At 39.8% G+C, this 14,672-nt stretch overlaps 1 protein-coding gene across 1 annotated transcript in view; it reads left to right on the forward strand.

Annotated features, from left to right (window-relative positions):
- CRB1 (crumbs cell polarity complex component 1) overlaps window positions 1-14,672 on the forward strand; it is a 93,871-nt gene continuing 79,199 nt past the window's right edge. The window contains exons 1-2 of the mRNA XM_058842839.1: window positions 1-161; window positions 286-443. Coding sequence (XP_058698822.1) covers window positions 1-161; window positions 286-443 — 319 coding nt within the window. The remainder of the gene's footprint in view (window positions 162-285; window positions 444-14,672) is intronic.

Here is a 14,672-nt window from a genome sequence, read left to right on the forward strand (position 1 = left end):
ATGAGTGATCAGGTTTGGGCACTCCGGGCGCTGTGCCGTGGCTGCGCTGCGGGGGCGGCCGAGCGGAGCAGAGCGCACCATTCCCCGCACCAGGGAAAGACTCCAGTCCAGCTCCCACACGAATCTGCACCAGGTTTGAATAATCACTCGGACCTGCCGAAGTAAAGCCCTAACAAGCGCAAGTGCCTCTTGAATCAAAGTCTGCAGGTTTTTCACAGTGAGCAGGCTGGGGGGCACGGGCAGAGATGGCTCGTAGGGGGCTGGCTGCCCCGGGTGTGCCCTTAGCTTCAGACATGAGGAGAAACCAGTGAGGATCAGCACCGGCCCTTTGGACAACAGGCAACTCTGTGGAGGATGCCCTATCAAGACGAATATGGCTCATTCAAGAATTAACTCTCTACACATCTTCTACCTCAGTTTTTTGCTGCTCATCCATTTAAAAAGTAAGATTTGCGCTTTTTCTTATTGTTCTGACATATCCTCTGGGAAGATGGTTAGACGTGCACTTCTAGCAGAAAGCTTGTGTTGTCAGAAGGCTTTAAAAATTTGATGGAGATGCCAAAAAAATTTGGTCCATGAAACTAAGTTGTATGAACTCGTTGCTTGATAGCTTTCCTGATCTCCATGCTTCAACTTTTTTTTTTTTTTTTTTTTTTTGTTTTTTTTTTGTTTTTAAATAAGGAAGGAAAGCATTTTGTTGCTTTGCACATTCAAGGTACAGCAATAAATTATTTTTCTAAAACTGTACCTATACTTTAAAGTCTGCTTTTTGATACCACTCATTTAATAAATCTAAACCTTTCTGATTAAAATCTAGACTAATTTATCTTCTGCTTAAACTGTTCATGTTATGTTTTTCCAGTAGTATTGCTTTATTATATATACTTTTTAAACTACAGCCTCTAGAGAAAGCAGTTATTAAACAAATTTGATGTATTTGGTGTTGCAAAATATGTATGGATGCATGAAAGTCCAACTACTTTTATAGAGAAAAAATCTTCTCAGCAAACTTCCACATAAACAGAAGTGTGCAAAATAGTGGAAGTCACAATGGGTTTCATTGATAATTGTGTCAGATGGCTGAGAGTAAATACAAGCCGAGGAAGCTAAATGGGCTGCTGTTTGTGTATGAAAAGCAGCAGCTCCTGAACATGTTTAAAATGAGGATCTGTGGGATGTGTGACTGAGGAGGCTGTTTGATTTGTGTCCACTGCATGTGAATAGGAATAACACAAAGCTTTGAGCAGCTGCCATTAAACAAGAAGACTTGGCATTAGTGTACATTGTTGTGTAATCTGGGTCGCCTTCTGTTGCTGCATCCCTCAAATTGTTGCTTGGACAGTTTACAGCCCAACATAAATTAAAGACTAAAAAGAAAACAGATGCAGTTGAATCAACCAGCACTGAAAAAAATACCACACTTGAAAATTCAAGAAAAATACAGAATGTCATAGAAACATAGTTTTATGCTAGTAATTTTCTTTCTGGGGATGTACTGATGTGAATCGGGGAAGCCAAAGTGCTTTTTCTAAATTAACTCACAACAGGACATACCTAGAATGAGAGCATGAAAAAAGCCCTCAGGAATCAGTTTAAAGAAAGAAGATAAATACAAGTTTTGGTTTTCACCTCGGGTGAGCTTTGCTCAGTGCAGGATGCCAAAGGCGAGGAAAATAATTTTATGTAGTTTTATGCCTTTTCCTTTGCCCACTTAACTGGGATGACATTTCAGATGTGGCACAGATTTTCTCTGAGTTATGGTCATATGGCGAGTCTCAAGCAAGGGGCTTTTCAGTCTTGGAGAACTTTTTCAGGTAGAACTGTGGTTGTTGCCACAGTGTGATACAAATTGATACACCAGGATGGAGCAGCTGCATCAGGAACCAGAATCAGGCTCAGCACCATATCTCTATCTGTCAGTGCTGTGCATTTAATGATCTTGATAGGTGTTTTCTCTTTAGAAAGTTTGTACCCCATTTAAAACTGCTAACAGTTTCTGTTTATAAAAACATAACTGTGAACAGGTAAGACAGAAACAGAAGCAGAAGAATTGACTGCTTAAAAATTGTCTGCTTCCCTATTTAAAAATTAAAGCTGAGAAAGACCAAGACAGAAAAGCTGAGGATAAAATGGAACAGAGGTGATTGATGATATTTACAGAAGCTGTATCAGTCATTATGTTTTTAAAATCAATTTACTGGATTTCTCTTCCCCCAAAGGATTCTAATCTTAGGTCCTGCTCAAAGGCAGAATGTTCTGTATAACTATTTATTCTAAACAGTTTGGAAAACAAATAGTATTTAGAAGCCATGAACTCTGTATGTAAGCATTCAATACAAGTTGGGTTTATATGGCATTTTGTTTCTACAAATCATGCTAAACGAACTACTCACAGAAAATTAATCTGGGGGCATCCAGAGATGCTGAGGTCTGTATAAGGAGGGACCATGAATCAGTATGTACAACAGGTGACAGTAAGCATGTCCCAAATCCAGAGCACTGATAACTCATTGTTGCCATACTATTGTCTAACAGGAATTACAAGCATGAAAATGTGGGCAGAGAGCTGCTTATGAGATAGAGGAAGAGAAATTCTGATAAATACAGGTATATTTACACATCAGTTATCAAAGTGCTTCTGTCTGAAGTCAAGTTCAAAATCTTTTAATTCAACATTCAAGTACTGATTTTTTTAACAAGTTTTACAATGGATTACCTACCACTACAGCAGAATTGTTTTCCTTCTGGGAAAAATACAGAAAAATAGTATTTTAAGGTCAAAACTATTGCCCATATAAGCTGTGGATGCCCCATCTCTGAAAGTGTTCAAGGCCTGGTCTAGTGGAAGTTGTCCCTGCCCACAGCAGGGGTGTTCAAACTAGATGATTTTTAAAGTCCTTTTCAACCCAAATAATTCTGTGATTTTATTTTTCTCCACTTTAGTGGCCTTTCATCAGAGCTGAAAAAAGTTATTATTTACTTCAAAATGAACGCTTCATAAATTGTTCACATATTCATAAATTAAGAGTGGAAATTCATTTGGGATTGCTATTAATGTGAGCAAAATATCTGAGCTTTACTTGCAGCTTTACTTTTTCCACCCCTCTGAGATGCTGGCACTATGTAGTATTTCCCCATGGACAAGAACTCTTAATTTCACACAACTATTCCCATTACTCACGAAACTTCTAATTACTGCTTAATTACTGTGTTAGGAATAAAGCTCTGCTTATAAAGAGATTTGTGGTTTTGCTCACACTGCTCATCCCTTATGCACACTCAAACGATGCAAGGACCTTTCCAGCAAAGTCTTGTTAGCGTGGTTTGATGAGTTCACATCCCATTCAGCATCTCCTCATTAGCCCTCTGTGGAGCTGAGCCTGTCAGAGCTGCACTCAGCAGCTTCTGAGCACAGGCACCAACAGCCCTGCAGCCCTGCCTCCTCTCCTGGCACATTGCATCTGGAGCACAGCAAAAATGAAACATCCTTCGTATGTCTGCCATTATCTCCAGTAAGTTAAAAGCAGCAGCTTCTAGACTAGTTGTAATGGTGCAGGGTTGTTAGTTGGTTTTTTTTTTCCTTTTCATTTATATATTTTATTATGGATAGCATCTCCATCTCTGGAATGAAATTAAATCTTAAGAATGAAAACTAGTAGACCTGTAACTTTAAAAAGAGACAAACTTCTGCAAGATGAATGTGTAGAAGTGACATTAAGAACATCCCAACCACAAGTGTACTTGAGGCACTCAGTTCAAATTATTACAAGGCATCCTTAGGGTGCTACACCTCCCATTCCAAGAACAGAGTACAGACCCCCTCTCTGCTGTGTGCTCTGTGAATTGGGAACTGTCACCACTGAGAATCTCTGGAGATTAAACATTTTCCCATATCCCATTTTGTCATTCAGAAATTACAGTGTAAAATATCAGCTTCTTCAAAAATTTACCCCTCAAATGACAGTGATTTTGGCGATACAGGACAAACCACTGAATGATGTATTCACAGTCATGGGACAAAAAGGGAATTCTGCAGCAGGGACATGGATCAATCTCTCTAAGCAGGTTGTTTGTGACTAATGACATATTAGGAAAGAGTCTGATGGATAAGAAAGCAGGCTGTGCAAAAAGGTGTTTTATCATTCATACTTAATCAGCAGTAGAGACCTCACACAGATCTTGAAACACTTATGTATGTTATCCTGTATCCATGATAATGTACAGGAGAAACCGATGCTGGAAATTTAAAGCATTTCATACAAGCAGAGGACATAAACATAATGTTTTAATATACACCTAATATATACAGTATATACATAAACCTTTCAAAGGTGTCCCCACACAAAGTTTATATGTGTGTTTGTCTGTCTGTCTGTCTATCTATACGTCCATCCATCCATCCACAGTTTTTTGTTCTCCCTGTGTTATTTTGATAAACCTAAAGTACCTAGGGAACTTTGTCCTTGTGCAAATCTCTATACCTTTTCCTCTCTGTTAGAGGAAGCTCAGAAAAAAACCAAGTGCTCTTTAGAGAGTGCTCAAATTTTGATGGCCAAATTGGGCACTTCCCCACTGAAAAGTTGCAGGGAAAGGCAAATATTTTGCTGTTGTGTGTTGACAGTAAAATGACATGTAAGACATAGGAGAGCAATCAAGTACAGAGTACAGAGCACTGTTCAGTACTGGCTGTATCCAGTTTTGAGTGCTGCTCTGAACAAGAGAGAGGCAATTAGGAAAATGCTGGAAAGGGACATAAAAAATAGAAAGACATTTAGAAAGGGTCACAGGAAGAGAAGCCTGAGGAAAGACATGATTACAGTCTTACCTCCACAAAAGAGAATGGCAATCAAGGATGGTGATGAGATCAGTTACTCCCTGTGACCTCTAGAAGGGCAGGCGCTGGAAAATAATAAATTCCATGTACATCAGGGAAGATTTGTGTGAACTTTCCCAACTGAAGGATAATAAGACACTATATCAGAACTTTTTAATGAATGGGTTAGATAAAAATCTGCCAGAGATTGTCTAGACTGCTATCTCACGGCTGGTGTTACACAGACCATGGGCAGTCAGCACCACCCTGGGGGGGATCTGTGGAGGTCTCAGGGGACAGAGCCCCAGAGAGGCACAGGTGGGGACTTGCCCCAAGGCCTGTGGTGGCACCGAGGTTCCAGGGCAGCTCAGGCACAGCTCTGGGGCAGGGTAAGCAGATGGCTCCCTTCCCTTCTGCACAACTGGGGATTATGTACTGTGCAAAGGCAGGCCTGTACCCAGCCCCCTAGTTGCAGCAAAAACAGAATTGTTGCCTAAATTTCAGTGAGAAAATAGTTTACTCTCATTCTTTGGGACATAAAGAATGCTTATATTTTTGTACCCTAGATTTAAAATAAGCACTTTGGCTACTGAAGGCACTGATTACAATGAGAACAGAAAGTACCTCCATGCAAGAGATCATTTAGTTTGATTTTCAGCTTTTTTTTAAAGTGAAATCGCTTATATTTTTACTTGCATTTGGAGTATACTTGATATGTTGACAGTATGATGCAAAAATATATAATTAATGAATGGATTATCAATATCAAAATTTTCATGGTCAGAAACCTGAAAAGGGATGAAAAACCTGATTTGCCTGCTGAACCTGACGGCTTCTCACTTCATATAAAAATGCAATGCAAGGCTGGAACTTACTATACAAAAACAAATAGCAGTAGATTCCTAGGAAACTGTTCTAACTGGTCATTCTGGATACAGTGCAACCAATTAACATTGCAGTAAGTGTTCTGCTTCATCTAAGAGAAGTTTAACATTTTATTTTGATGTCAGCAAAAATCACTTATTTATGAAATATCAAGGTTTAAATATATATATCCAGCCAACAACAAAGCAATAAATAAACATGCCTTAGTCCATGTGACTTAACTCTCTCTAATAAAGAAGTCAGAGAAATAGCAACTTAAGTGCCTTTGATCCTGCCTACAGGGGTTTGCAAAGACCTCCCAGAGATACTTCTATTTTTGAGTTTGATTTTATAATTCAGATCCCATCATTAAGAAAATCTTTTAGACAATGCCTCAATCTCTAGGCAACCTTGAATATTCCCTTTGCTCTTTGTGGTGGCCCAAAAATGGAAAAAAGATCCTGATATTTATGTTTTCTAAGGGAAGCCTTTAAAACTAATTGACTCAGCTGGAGTCACAGACAGTAGGCAGCAAGGAGGTAAGTAATACATTTTGTTTTCCAGATTGATATCACAGATTAATTTGTTGGTTTTAGGGACTGACATGTTTTGTCAGTTCTCACTTCCCTGTTTCCTCAGCCATTACCAGTGTTATATCATATGAAAGCCCTCTCACACCAGCAAACAGCAAAAAAACCCCAACAACCCACATAAATGGGTTTTCCAATGGGGTTCTTATGTTTACTTTATATTGATTATATCTTACTCTCCCATAAAATGGGTCAACAGGAATCTGCTTCCATCTTTTGACAAAGACTGCAGCTGACAAGGCCTCTGGGCAGGCACCACACAGCTGCCACTGCAGCTCTGCAGGGCTCCTCCAGTCCCAGCAAAACGTCCCTCTCCAGGCATCAACAAAGCAAGGCTGCTGCAACTTCAGGGTCAGGGCAGCTTCTGCCTGCCTGGAATCTTATCAGCGGGGACAGAAATCAGAATATTTCAAGGGCTAAATATTTCTGTGGGTAGAAAAGGGTCATGGGCTGCTAACCCATTACAGTGTCCCCTCTCCAGCAGCTAAGAATCAGGGCACTTGCCTGGTGCAGCCTTCTATGCTGGGAAATGCTGTGCCTGAATAATTGTGGCCTGGGTGGATGCTGGCAGGCAAAGGGAGAAACTCCTTGCTTCTTTTTACTGCTTTTGCTTGCCTGCCCAAGGCTGAGCATACTGGAAGCCTAGTCCCTTAAATTTTCCTTGAATATTGAGAATAATGAGATAGACAAACCATCTTTAACTGCATTAGTCTGGGGCTCTGCAGACAGGACACATTCCTTCAAAGTGCCCTCAATCACAGTGAATGAGATCAAGGCTGTGAGTAAACAAACACAGCTTTGTACCCCTCCCTTAGAGCTCAGCCACGGAAACAATAGCCTGAGCTCCTTTGCTGAGGTTTGTGAGAGGTACAACTATGTTCCTATACTGTGGTGCTACCAAAGTCTGACTCCCCTCTGAAATAAAGGCCAGAGATGCTCTAATTCACATTCAGACAGCCAGGGAGGCTATAGGCAGCATAAGAGGCAGCATACACTGGCCACACTCTTCCCTTGATGGTTCCAGTCTCCCTTTTTTGGGTTTCCAACAGGATGATGCAGAACGCTTAATTAGCTTTTTCTTCCACAAGGAGGGCCCTAACTCTGAATTTAACTGTGACACATTCCTTTCCTTCTTTGAATGTGAGCTAGAGGACTTTGAAAACAACATAATTTGACAGGAAGCCAAAGCAAGGACTCAGAATGATAGACAGTCATCAGTCTGCAAGGATCCAAGCAACTGCAATTTTAGTAACCTGCACTGACAGATTACTCACAGCAGGGAATCCAAAACTCTCACTGTAATAATGTAGCCTTGAAAAGACATCTGTATACAGCAGTATACACGTGTTTAGCTAAGCCTTGTGGCAATATGTATCATTCCACAAACACATTTTTCATATTTTCCTACATTTTATGGTAAGAATCAGTGGAGGCTGACTTTCAGAATTCTTTTAAGATTAAACAGAGAAAAGAAGAACTTACAAGGGCCTTGCATATTTTCATCCCAATTAATAGCTCTGGTGCAATCTCTGATATATCAGTGTTATTCCCTTCTTCTTACTGTACATTTCTTTTGTTATGCAGCCTGTTTGCTTATTTCCCAAGATTGGTGCCTTCTTTCTCTGTATCCTCTATTTATGAGCTTATCAAAGGAAATTAAGGAGCTGTTGGAGAAGAGTAGGCACAGTTGGGGTATTTTACACCATGTCAGACCTCTGTAGTGTTTTTTGCCTTTCTTACAGCCAGCACAGCTGCACCCTTCCTGCAACAGAGGTGGCTGATGCCCAAGGAGCAGCAAGGTGATGTGTATTAGTTCAGACACACTCTCAGGGGCTCGCTTTCCAGGTGTTGGGAAGGTGGTGAGTTATACTGCTGGCTCTTCGCTGCAGATAATGGAGTCTGATCTCTTCTTTCAGCTGTGTGGACACTCACTGTGTTCAGACTCATGGGTGTTTGTCATACTGGCTGTGGCATCACAGCTGCTTTTGAAGCACCTACTGGAGGAAGATGCCTCTGCAATGCAACTGCAAAAAGCAAATGTCTAGACATCATCTAGGACTTACCAATTCAGTTTTTCTAACTAAACCCATCCCTTCTCTCTCATTAAATACAGCTGACATTTGTAATTCAAGTTGTAATACTAATGGTATTGAACATTTTGCAAGCCTCAATCCTTGTAAAAATACCCTCAGTTTGATATAACAAGAACTATCTGTTCTATTTTCTCATAAGTATGTCTTAAATGTCTGATTCAATTTAGTCTAACATCTTCCCATTTTGGAGCTCATGGAAAAGTGCAAGAAGATTAAACTTACTAAAATCAATTGTCATTTTCACATTCAAAAACTTTTTCCAAAGAATGTTGTGTTTCCTAAAAAACAAGTGGGGAACTTGGAACTGCCACCATTTTCCACAGTAGTGAAGTGATAAGACTGAGAGGTGTTTGGAGCAAAACTTCAATGGAATTAAACAGAAGAAGGAAAAATTGACACTGAACACCTTTGAATGATCTCAATATGAGTCTTTCCAGCAAACACACTGACCTAATGATCTGACAAGTGATAGAAGGGAATAAAAAAGGGAGAAATGTAGTTTTCTGCACACAGCATAACAAAATCAGATCCATTTTTAGAGTGCTTCTGTTATAGCCTGTATATTTAATATATTCTGTATATATTAAAATCATAAACACTCTATTCTTTATTTTTTTGGGGGAATTGCCCACAGATTCATGCAGGCACTTTGTGTTCCCAGAGATATCTGTAAGTGTTCTCACTGCCCAGGGAGAATGGAAAATACCCTACAGTGGCCCTCCTGTATCCCCAGCCAACACCTCTGAGCTGGCAATGATTTTGCTGCAGTTACACAGGCATCTGTTGTCTGTAATTCTGCTATTCCACAAAGAACCTTGAGCAAATTTGATTTCAATTTAATTTTTCTGGTTTAACTTCGTAAGTCCATTCATTCCAGTGAAGATGCTGTGTTATGTCCAGCAAGGACCAGCATGGCTTTGCTTATGAAACCAGGAAGTGAGGGGTTGTAATCAGGAGTGATTTCTTCTCAAGGCGATAGAGAATTATGTCTTTTGAGATATTTGAGATTTTGAGAATGATACTTTGATTGGCTGGCAACAATTACTCTGCTTGTTATATTCCAGCTCTTAAACTAAACTTTGTGGGAACTGCATTCTTCAATACTATTAGAAGCAAATGGAGACTGTTATTACACTTCCTGAGATTTTTGTGCAAGAGATAAACAGCATCACAAATGTGTTTGCATCTTGAATTGCACAATTTCTTCTTTGGGCTAACATAAAAATATGTTCTAGAGGGCACTCACACAACAACTGCCAATGCTATCTAACTGTGCTTCAGTTTCAGACATACTGTGTCAACATTTCTATAGATATCTCCTTTCCTTACTTTTATTAATGTAACTGCAAACACCCAGAGAGCTGAGAGATGGATTTCCAGTCTTTTAAACCTGCATGTCTTTTATGCAAAGGCTCTGAATCAGCCTGAAGAATTCTGGGTCTTCAGGGGTGACTGCTTCTTTTCTGCAATCCCTAGCACCAAAACTTTCATTAACCACAGGCATGTGGTTACACATGCTTACAGTAAACCTGGCTTTCCAAAAATAAGAAATTTGTACAAAACAATACAGAAAATTCCGAGAAGTAGTCGCATCACAGGCAATGGGTACTGAGCTTTCTGCTCTAGTTGATGCAACAGCTTGGACTAGATGATCACTGACAGTCCCTCCCAATGCTTTCTGTTTCAAGTGAACCACTTGGGTTTTAGCTGAGCCCATTACTAGAATGCTGGTAAAGCAGTTATTTCAGGGAGTGTATGAGAAGTGCTATCTCACCAATTCTGACACATTTTTACCATTCAGTAATAAACGGTTTTTAAAATTCATTGGAAGCTTGTCAGTGACAGGAAAAATTGTGAAGTGGAAAGTATGTGGCAAAAATATGTATATTTTTGCAATGTATATTTCAACTCCTTTTGAAAAAGAAAAACCAAACAAAAAAATCAGTTACTAGACTAATTGAAAAAAAAAAAAAAAACCACCAAAGAAAAGTCTTCACTGAGTTACCACTGTACTGCAGACTCAGTTATGAAGTTATGACTTATGCTCAGAAATGTATCCAGACATCAAGGATGAAAACAGTCTTAACACAGAGGAAACTCCTATGTGCAGAAAAGAGCTTGAATTCTGTAATAATGTTCAGTTACCACAGGGACATCTAAAAAAATTGTCATTTGCCTTTAGAAAAGGTCTTTTTAAAATCTTTGCCTCGATTCGTCCAGTGATTCAGCCTCTCAAACTGCAGTCATGCCCTATTCCAGCTATTACATGCCTCATTTCTGTTAATCTTCTCTAATTAGTTCTGCTTCTCAAGTGAGGTCTTAGATTCTAACATTTTCCTGTGCTAATACCAAGGGCTCTGCTTTCATGTTCATGGTCAGTCCAGCATTTCACCTTGTAAAACTCATTTGTCCTCCCTGCACTTACACTTGTACCTTGAGTTTGAGTTTAGACATCAGTTTAGACTCTCTCAAAGACATTTGCTAACTTGAAAGTTATCCTTAGAGGTGTGGTTGTGCCCAGCAGAGTCATACAAGTGTGGAGGAACAGACTTCTTTTAGATTCTTTCTCTTCCTTGCAAATGTGCAGAGAAAATTTCTTCCATGAAAATAATTTCAGCTTTTTCTTTGTGAGGTGTTTTGCATGTTTTACAACACATAAGCAGATTGGGCCCCAGAGCCTGAAAGGAGACACATGACAGTTTTATAGGTGAGAATGCTGAGCTGAGAAGGGTAAGGTGAATACCTCGCTTGCATTGAGAGAGCTGTGAACATAATCCAAGTGATCTCCCTGTTCAAATCACTAAATTTAGATCTTGTGTTTCTCCCTTCATAAGTTATACACACACATTAATATAGATATGTATTAGCAGGAGGACACAAATACAGTTTTCCAGATTCTTCCTGTGCCTGAGAGATCTGTAATATGGCAAGCATTTATTTTTTAAAAATTGCATTATTTTTTGCTCACTCTTATACCAAATGGAGGCATTTTTTGTGTGTGCAATTTCCATTGCTGACTGTAAGAATTTACTTATCACTTCTTTCATTTGATCACTCTTAGCTGCCACTTTTGAAGGGATCAGGTCACTTGCCATCCCACAGCCCTTCCTTTGTGAGGACTGGAGAGATCCAGCAATTACTAGAGGCACATGATGGCTGAGGTGCGAACACTAATGGGAGGAGGCACCTGAGCCCCGGGCAAGAAACACACTCTTCTCCAGCTGATGCTCAATCCAAAATGGCAGACTATTTTCAGATTAAAAAACCTTAACTGGGCAAGGGGGAAAAGTCAGTCTTCAGTGATACATAACCCAGGCTACAATCAGTTTATGCAGCTTCCTTTGAGCGTTGCTGCTGCAGCTGGGGATAAAATTTGCAGTTCATCTAAACAGATCACCTAGGCTTGATGCTTTTATACTTAATGAATTGCAAATAAGCATAACCCAGCAATAGGATAATGGCAAAAAAAGCAAGCATTTTTACGGTGCAGTTATTTCATACGCAACAAGTAAGAAAGTCTGTTAACTATTCAAACTACCTCCTTAAAATAAATAATAATAAATATGTAAATGCAATATATGGAAAATACTTGGCCTTTTCAATTTTGAATAGTTAACACTTAATTCTTATTTTTATAAGAATATATATATATATATTTATATATATAATATATATATAATATATTTGTATCTGAAAATATAACCCCTGAAGTATTTGGTGGAGTTAATAGAACTACTTATGATTAAATTTTTCTTAAACCTCTCCAGTGAGATTTATAATGTTATTTAGAAATCATTGACAACAGGGTGTCTGTTTTTCTGGAACTGCAATATAATGACAAACCCTCTCATATCCAATTATCTCAATGTCCAGAAAAAGGACAGAAACAGTAGAAAACCCTTTCATTTTCCCCATTTCTAAGGCTGAGGAGGAAGGAACAGCACATGCACAAAGATCAAATTCACAGATTTTCTGCAAGAACAGTGCCTAGTTTTAAAACCTGAAAACTGTCCTAAAGGTTAGCACCTTACTCTGCAGAAGCCTTCAGTAGAGATGTACTGTAGTACAGGGTTTTGGTACCAGAATTTAGCCCCAGATGAGCTGCACTTCTGTACTTTGCTCATCCTTGTGACAATGTGTCACCTTTCCAAGGATATTTCAGGAAAAAATACACTGTGGAGATAAATTGTGCCTTAACTCCAAACTGACTTGGGAGCAGGACACTCAGCACCTTTCAGTGCTGACTATCCACAAGCAGGGGTCTTGTCTCATGACACCTAATAAAGTGTTTGGCAATCACATCCAGTGGGAAAACCCTTCACTTTTAACTCAGTGGGCAATGCAATAACTTCCCTCCCTTAGCTTAGAAAGAGAAAAAAAAGTATTAGGGAGCATCATCTAGGAGATGACATGGGACAAGAGTAATGGACAAAAGACATCCTCACAAACTGCTTTTCTAAATTCTTCTTTAACTCCAAGTTGTCATCCAGACATGTTCCTAGTGCAGTAACCCCACTTTATTCTCTCTTGCTCAGCGCATGGTGACAATGGTTTTATCATGGAAATATTTTCTCTAGAGAGCACTCTGAGTACTGACAGCTCTTTTCTCTTTCCCTCCTTCACACTGTCACCCTTCTATATTTGCCTTGACACTGTCTTCACATTGTCTTGACATTGTTCTGACAGTTAAGAAAACTCAATCACTGCAGCAAACAGCCATGACAATGCGGAGAAGAAAAAGAAAAAGTGTTATGAAAATTGCTGAGGAACTGTGAAGATTTACAGGCTAGTGAAAACAAGATTTTGCTTTTTATAAACCACATTCCTAGTGAGTTTTTAATAAAAAGCTGATTTAAGCAAGTCTTCAGCCAAGGCTGGCAAAAGTAATCTCAAAGACAATTGGCAGTTACGGTTTCTGTACCTGAAATTCAGATATTCCTAGATAACAATCCCTCTTACTGCCATGAGCTCAGGTACATTATGGAAGATACTTCAGCCCATCTCCTGGGGAGAAGGGATGCTGAAATGCTGCCTTGGAACCCTCCAGCTATGATTTCTCCCAAGTGTGCCATTCAAACTGGGATCCATTTTGGGGGCAGCCAGAAAAGAAAGGCAGCCACAGAAGAAAGAAATCAGGTTAGCTGGAGCTTTAGATCCCTTTGCTAATAATAAAACAGAATTTTGTTTTGTTGGCTCACAAATTAGAAGAGAGAAGCCTAGAAAGAAAGCATTGCAATCAGTCTGACAAGTGCCAAATATTGCGGTAACAGGTAAAAATCCCGGCACAAATGGGGTAAGTTTAGTATCTCTCTGCTTGAATTAAACTTCGGAGCAACTCCTTAACTGGATATAGTATGGACATAATAAAGTGATGAACTTGACAAGTTAGACTTTGTGATTCAAGAATTTGACAAAACTACTGTTGATTTGAGTCAGAATTCTGATCATCGGGAACCGTGTGGGGAGGGTTGATGGGTTTTATTTTGTGGCTTGTTCGCTTGATTGTTTTAGACAAGAAATCCCTGCATATATATTTGATACTAGTTCAAATTCTTAGTAGTTACAAGAACACCTAAGCAATTAAAAACTTAGCTAAAAAAATACTTTTTACTATCTTGGCATGCTTACAATCCATATCTTACCTGAAAAGTGCAGTTAAAGCTCATCCCTTGCAAAGCAGAAGCTCATCAGCACTGCTCTGTAGGGCATCTGTGGTGTTCCCTGCAGGTCACACAAGCACTGCTTCTCCAGGAGGAACATCTTTTCCCCTCTCCCCCACTATTACTGCAGATTTCTGTCTTCTCCCTAAATAAATTAAGGAGGGAAGCCATCTGAAGCTTGTTCCCTTTGCCTCAGAGCCCCTGAGGACAGCAGGGCTGGTGGTCAGGCACTGCCCCTCTCCTCAAAGAGAGAGGCTCTTCTCCAACACCTCCCAAACTGCAGGGCTATCCTGGCATCCAACAGCCACATGAGGTGGCACAGGCTTGGGCTGCAGGGCTCCCCTTTTCCCAATCCCCCTCCAGGTCCCTGAGGCAGGAGGAGCAGGGGCCCAGACCTGCCCCTGCCTCTGCATATCCACCCCAACAGGAATGAGACCCACATGGCTGGGGAGTGAAACCCTCTGCTTTCTGAGAGGTAACCCATGAGTGCCATTCAGTAAATCCTGAATATATCTCTGCCACACATCTATAAGATTGCAGTATGAAGAAAATGTTACTGAAAGCTTCTTATGAGGCCAGAACTTACAGAAATAAAACTCTCTCAGTCAATTAATGCAATTTTTTGATGACAAGGATGAATCAACACATGATA

The sequence above is a fragment of the Poecile atricapillus genome, chromosome 7 (genome assembly GCF_030490865.1).
Source record: "Poecile atricapillus isolate bPoeAtr1 chromosome 7, bPoeAtr1.hap1, whole genome shotgun sequence".
Classification (NCBI taxonomy): domain Eukaryota; kingdom Metazoa; phylum Chordata; class Aves; order Passeriformes; family Paridae; genus Poecile; species Poecile atricapillus.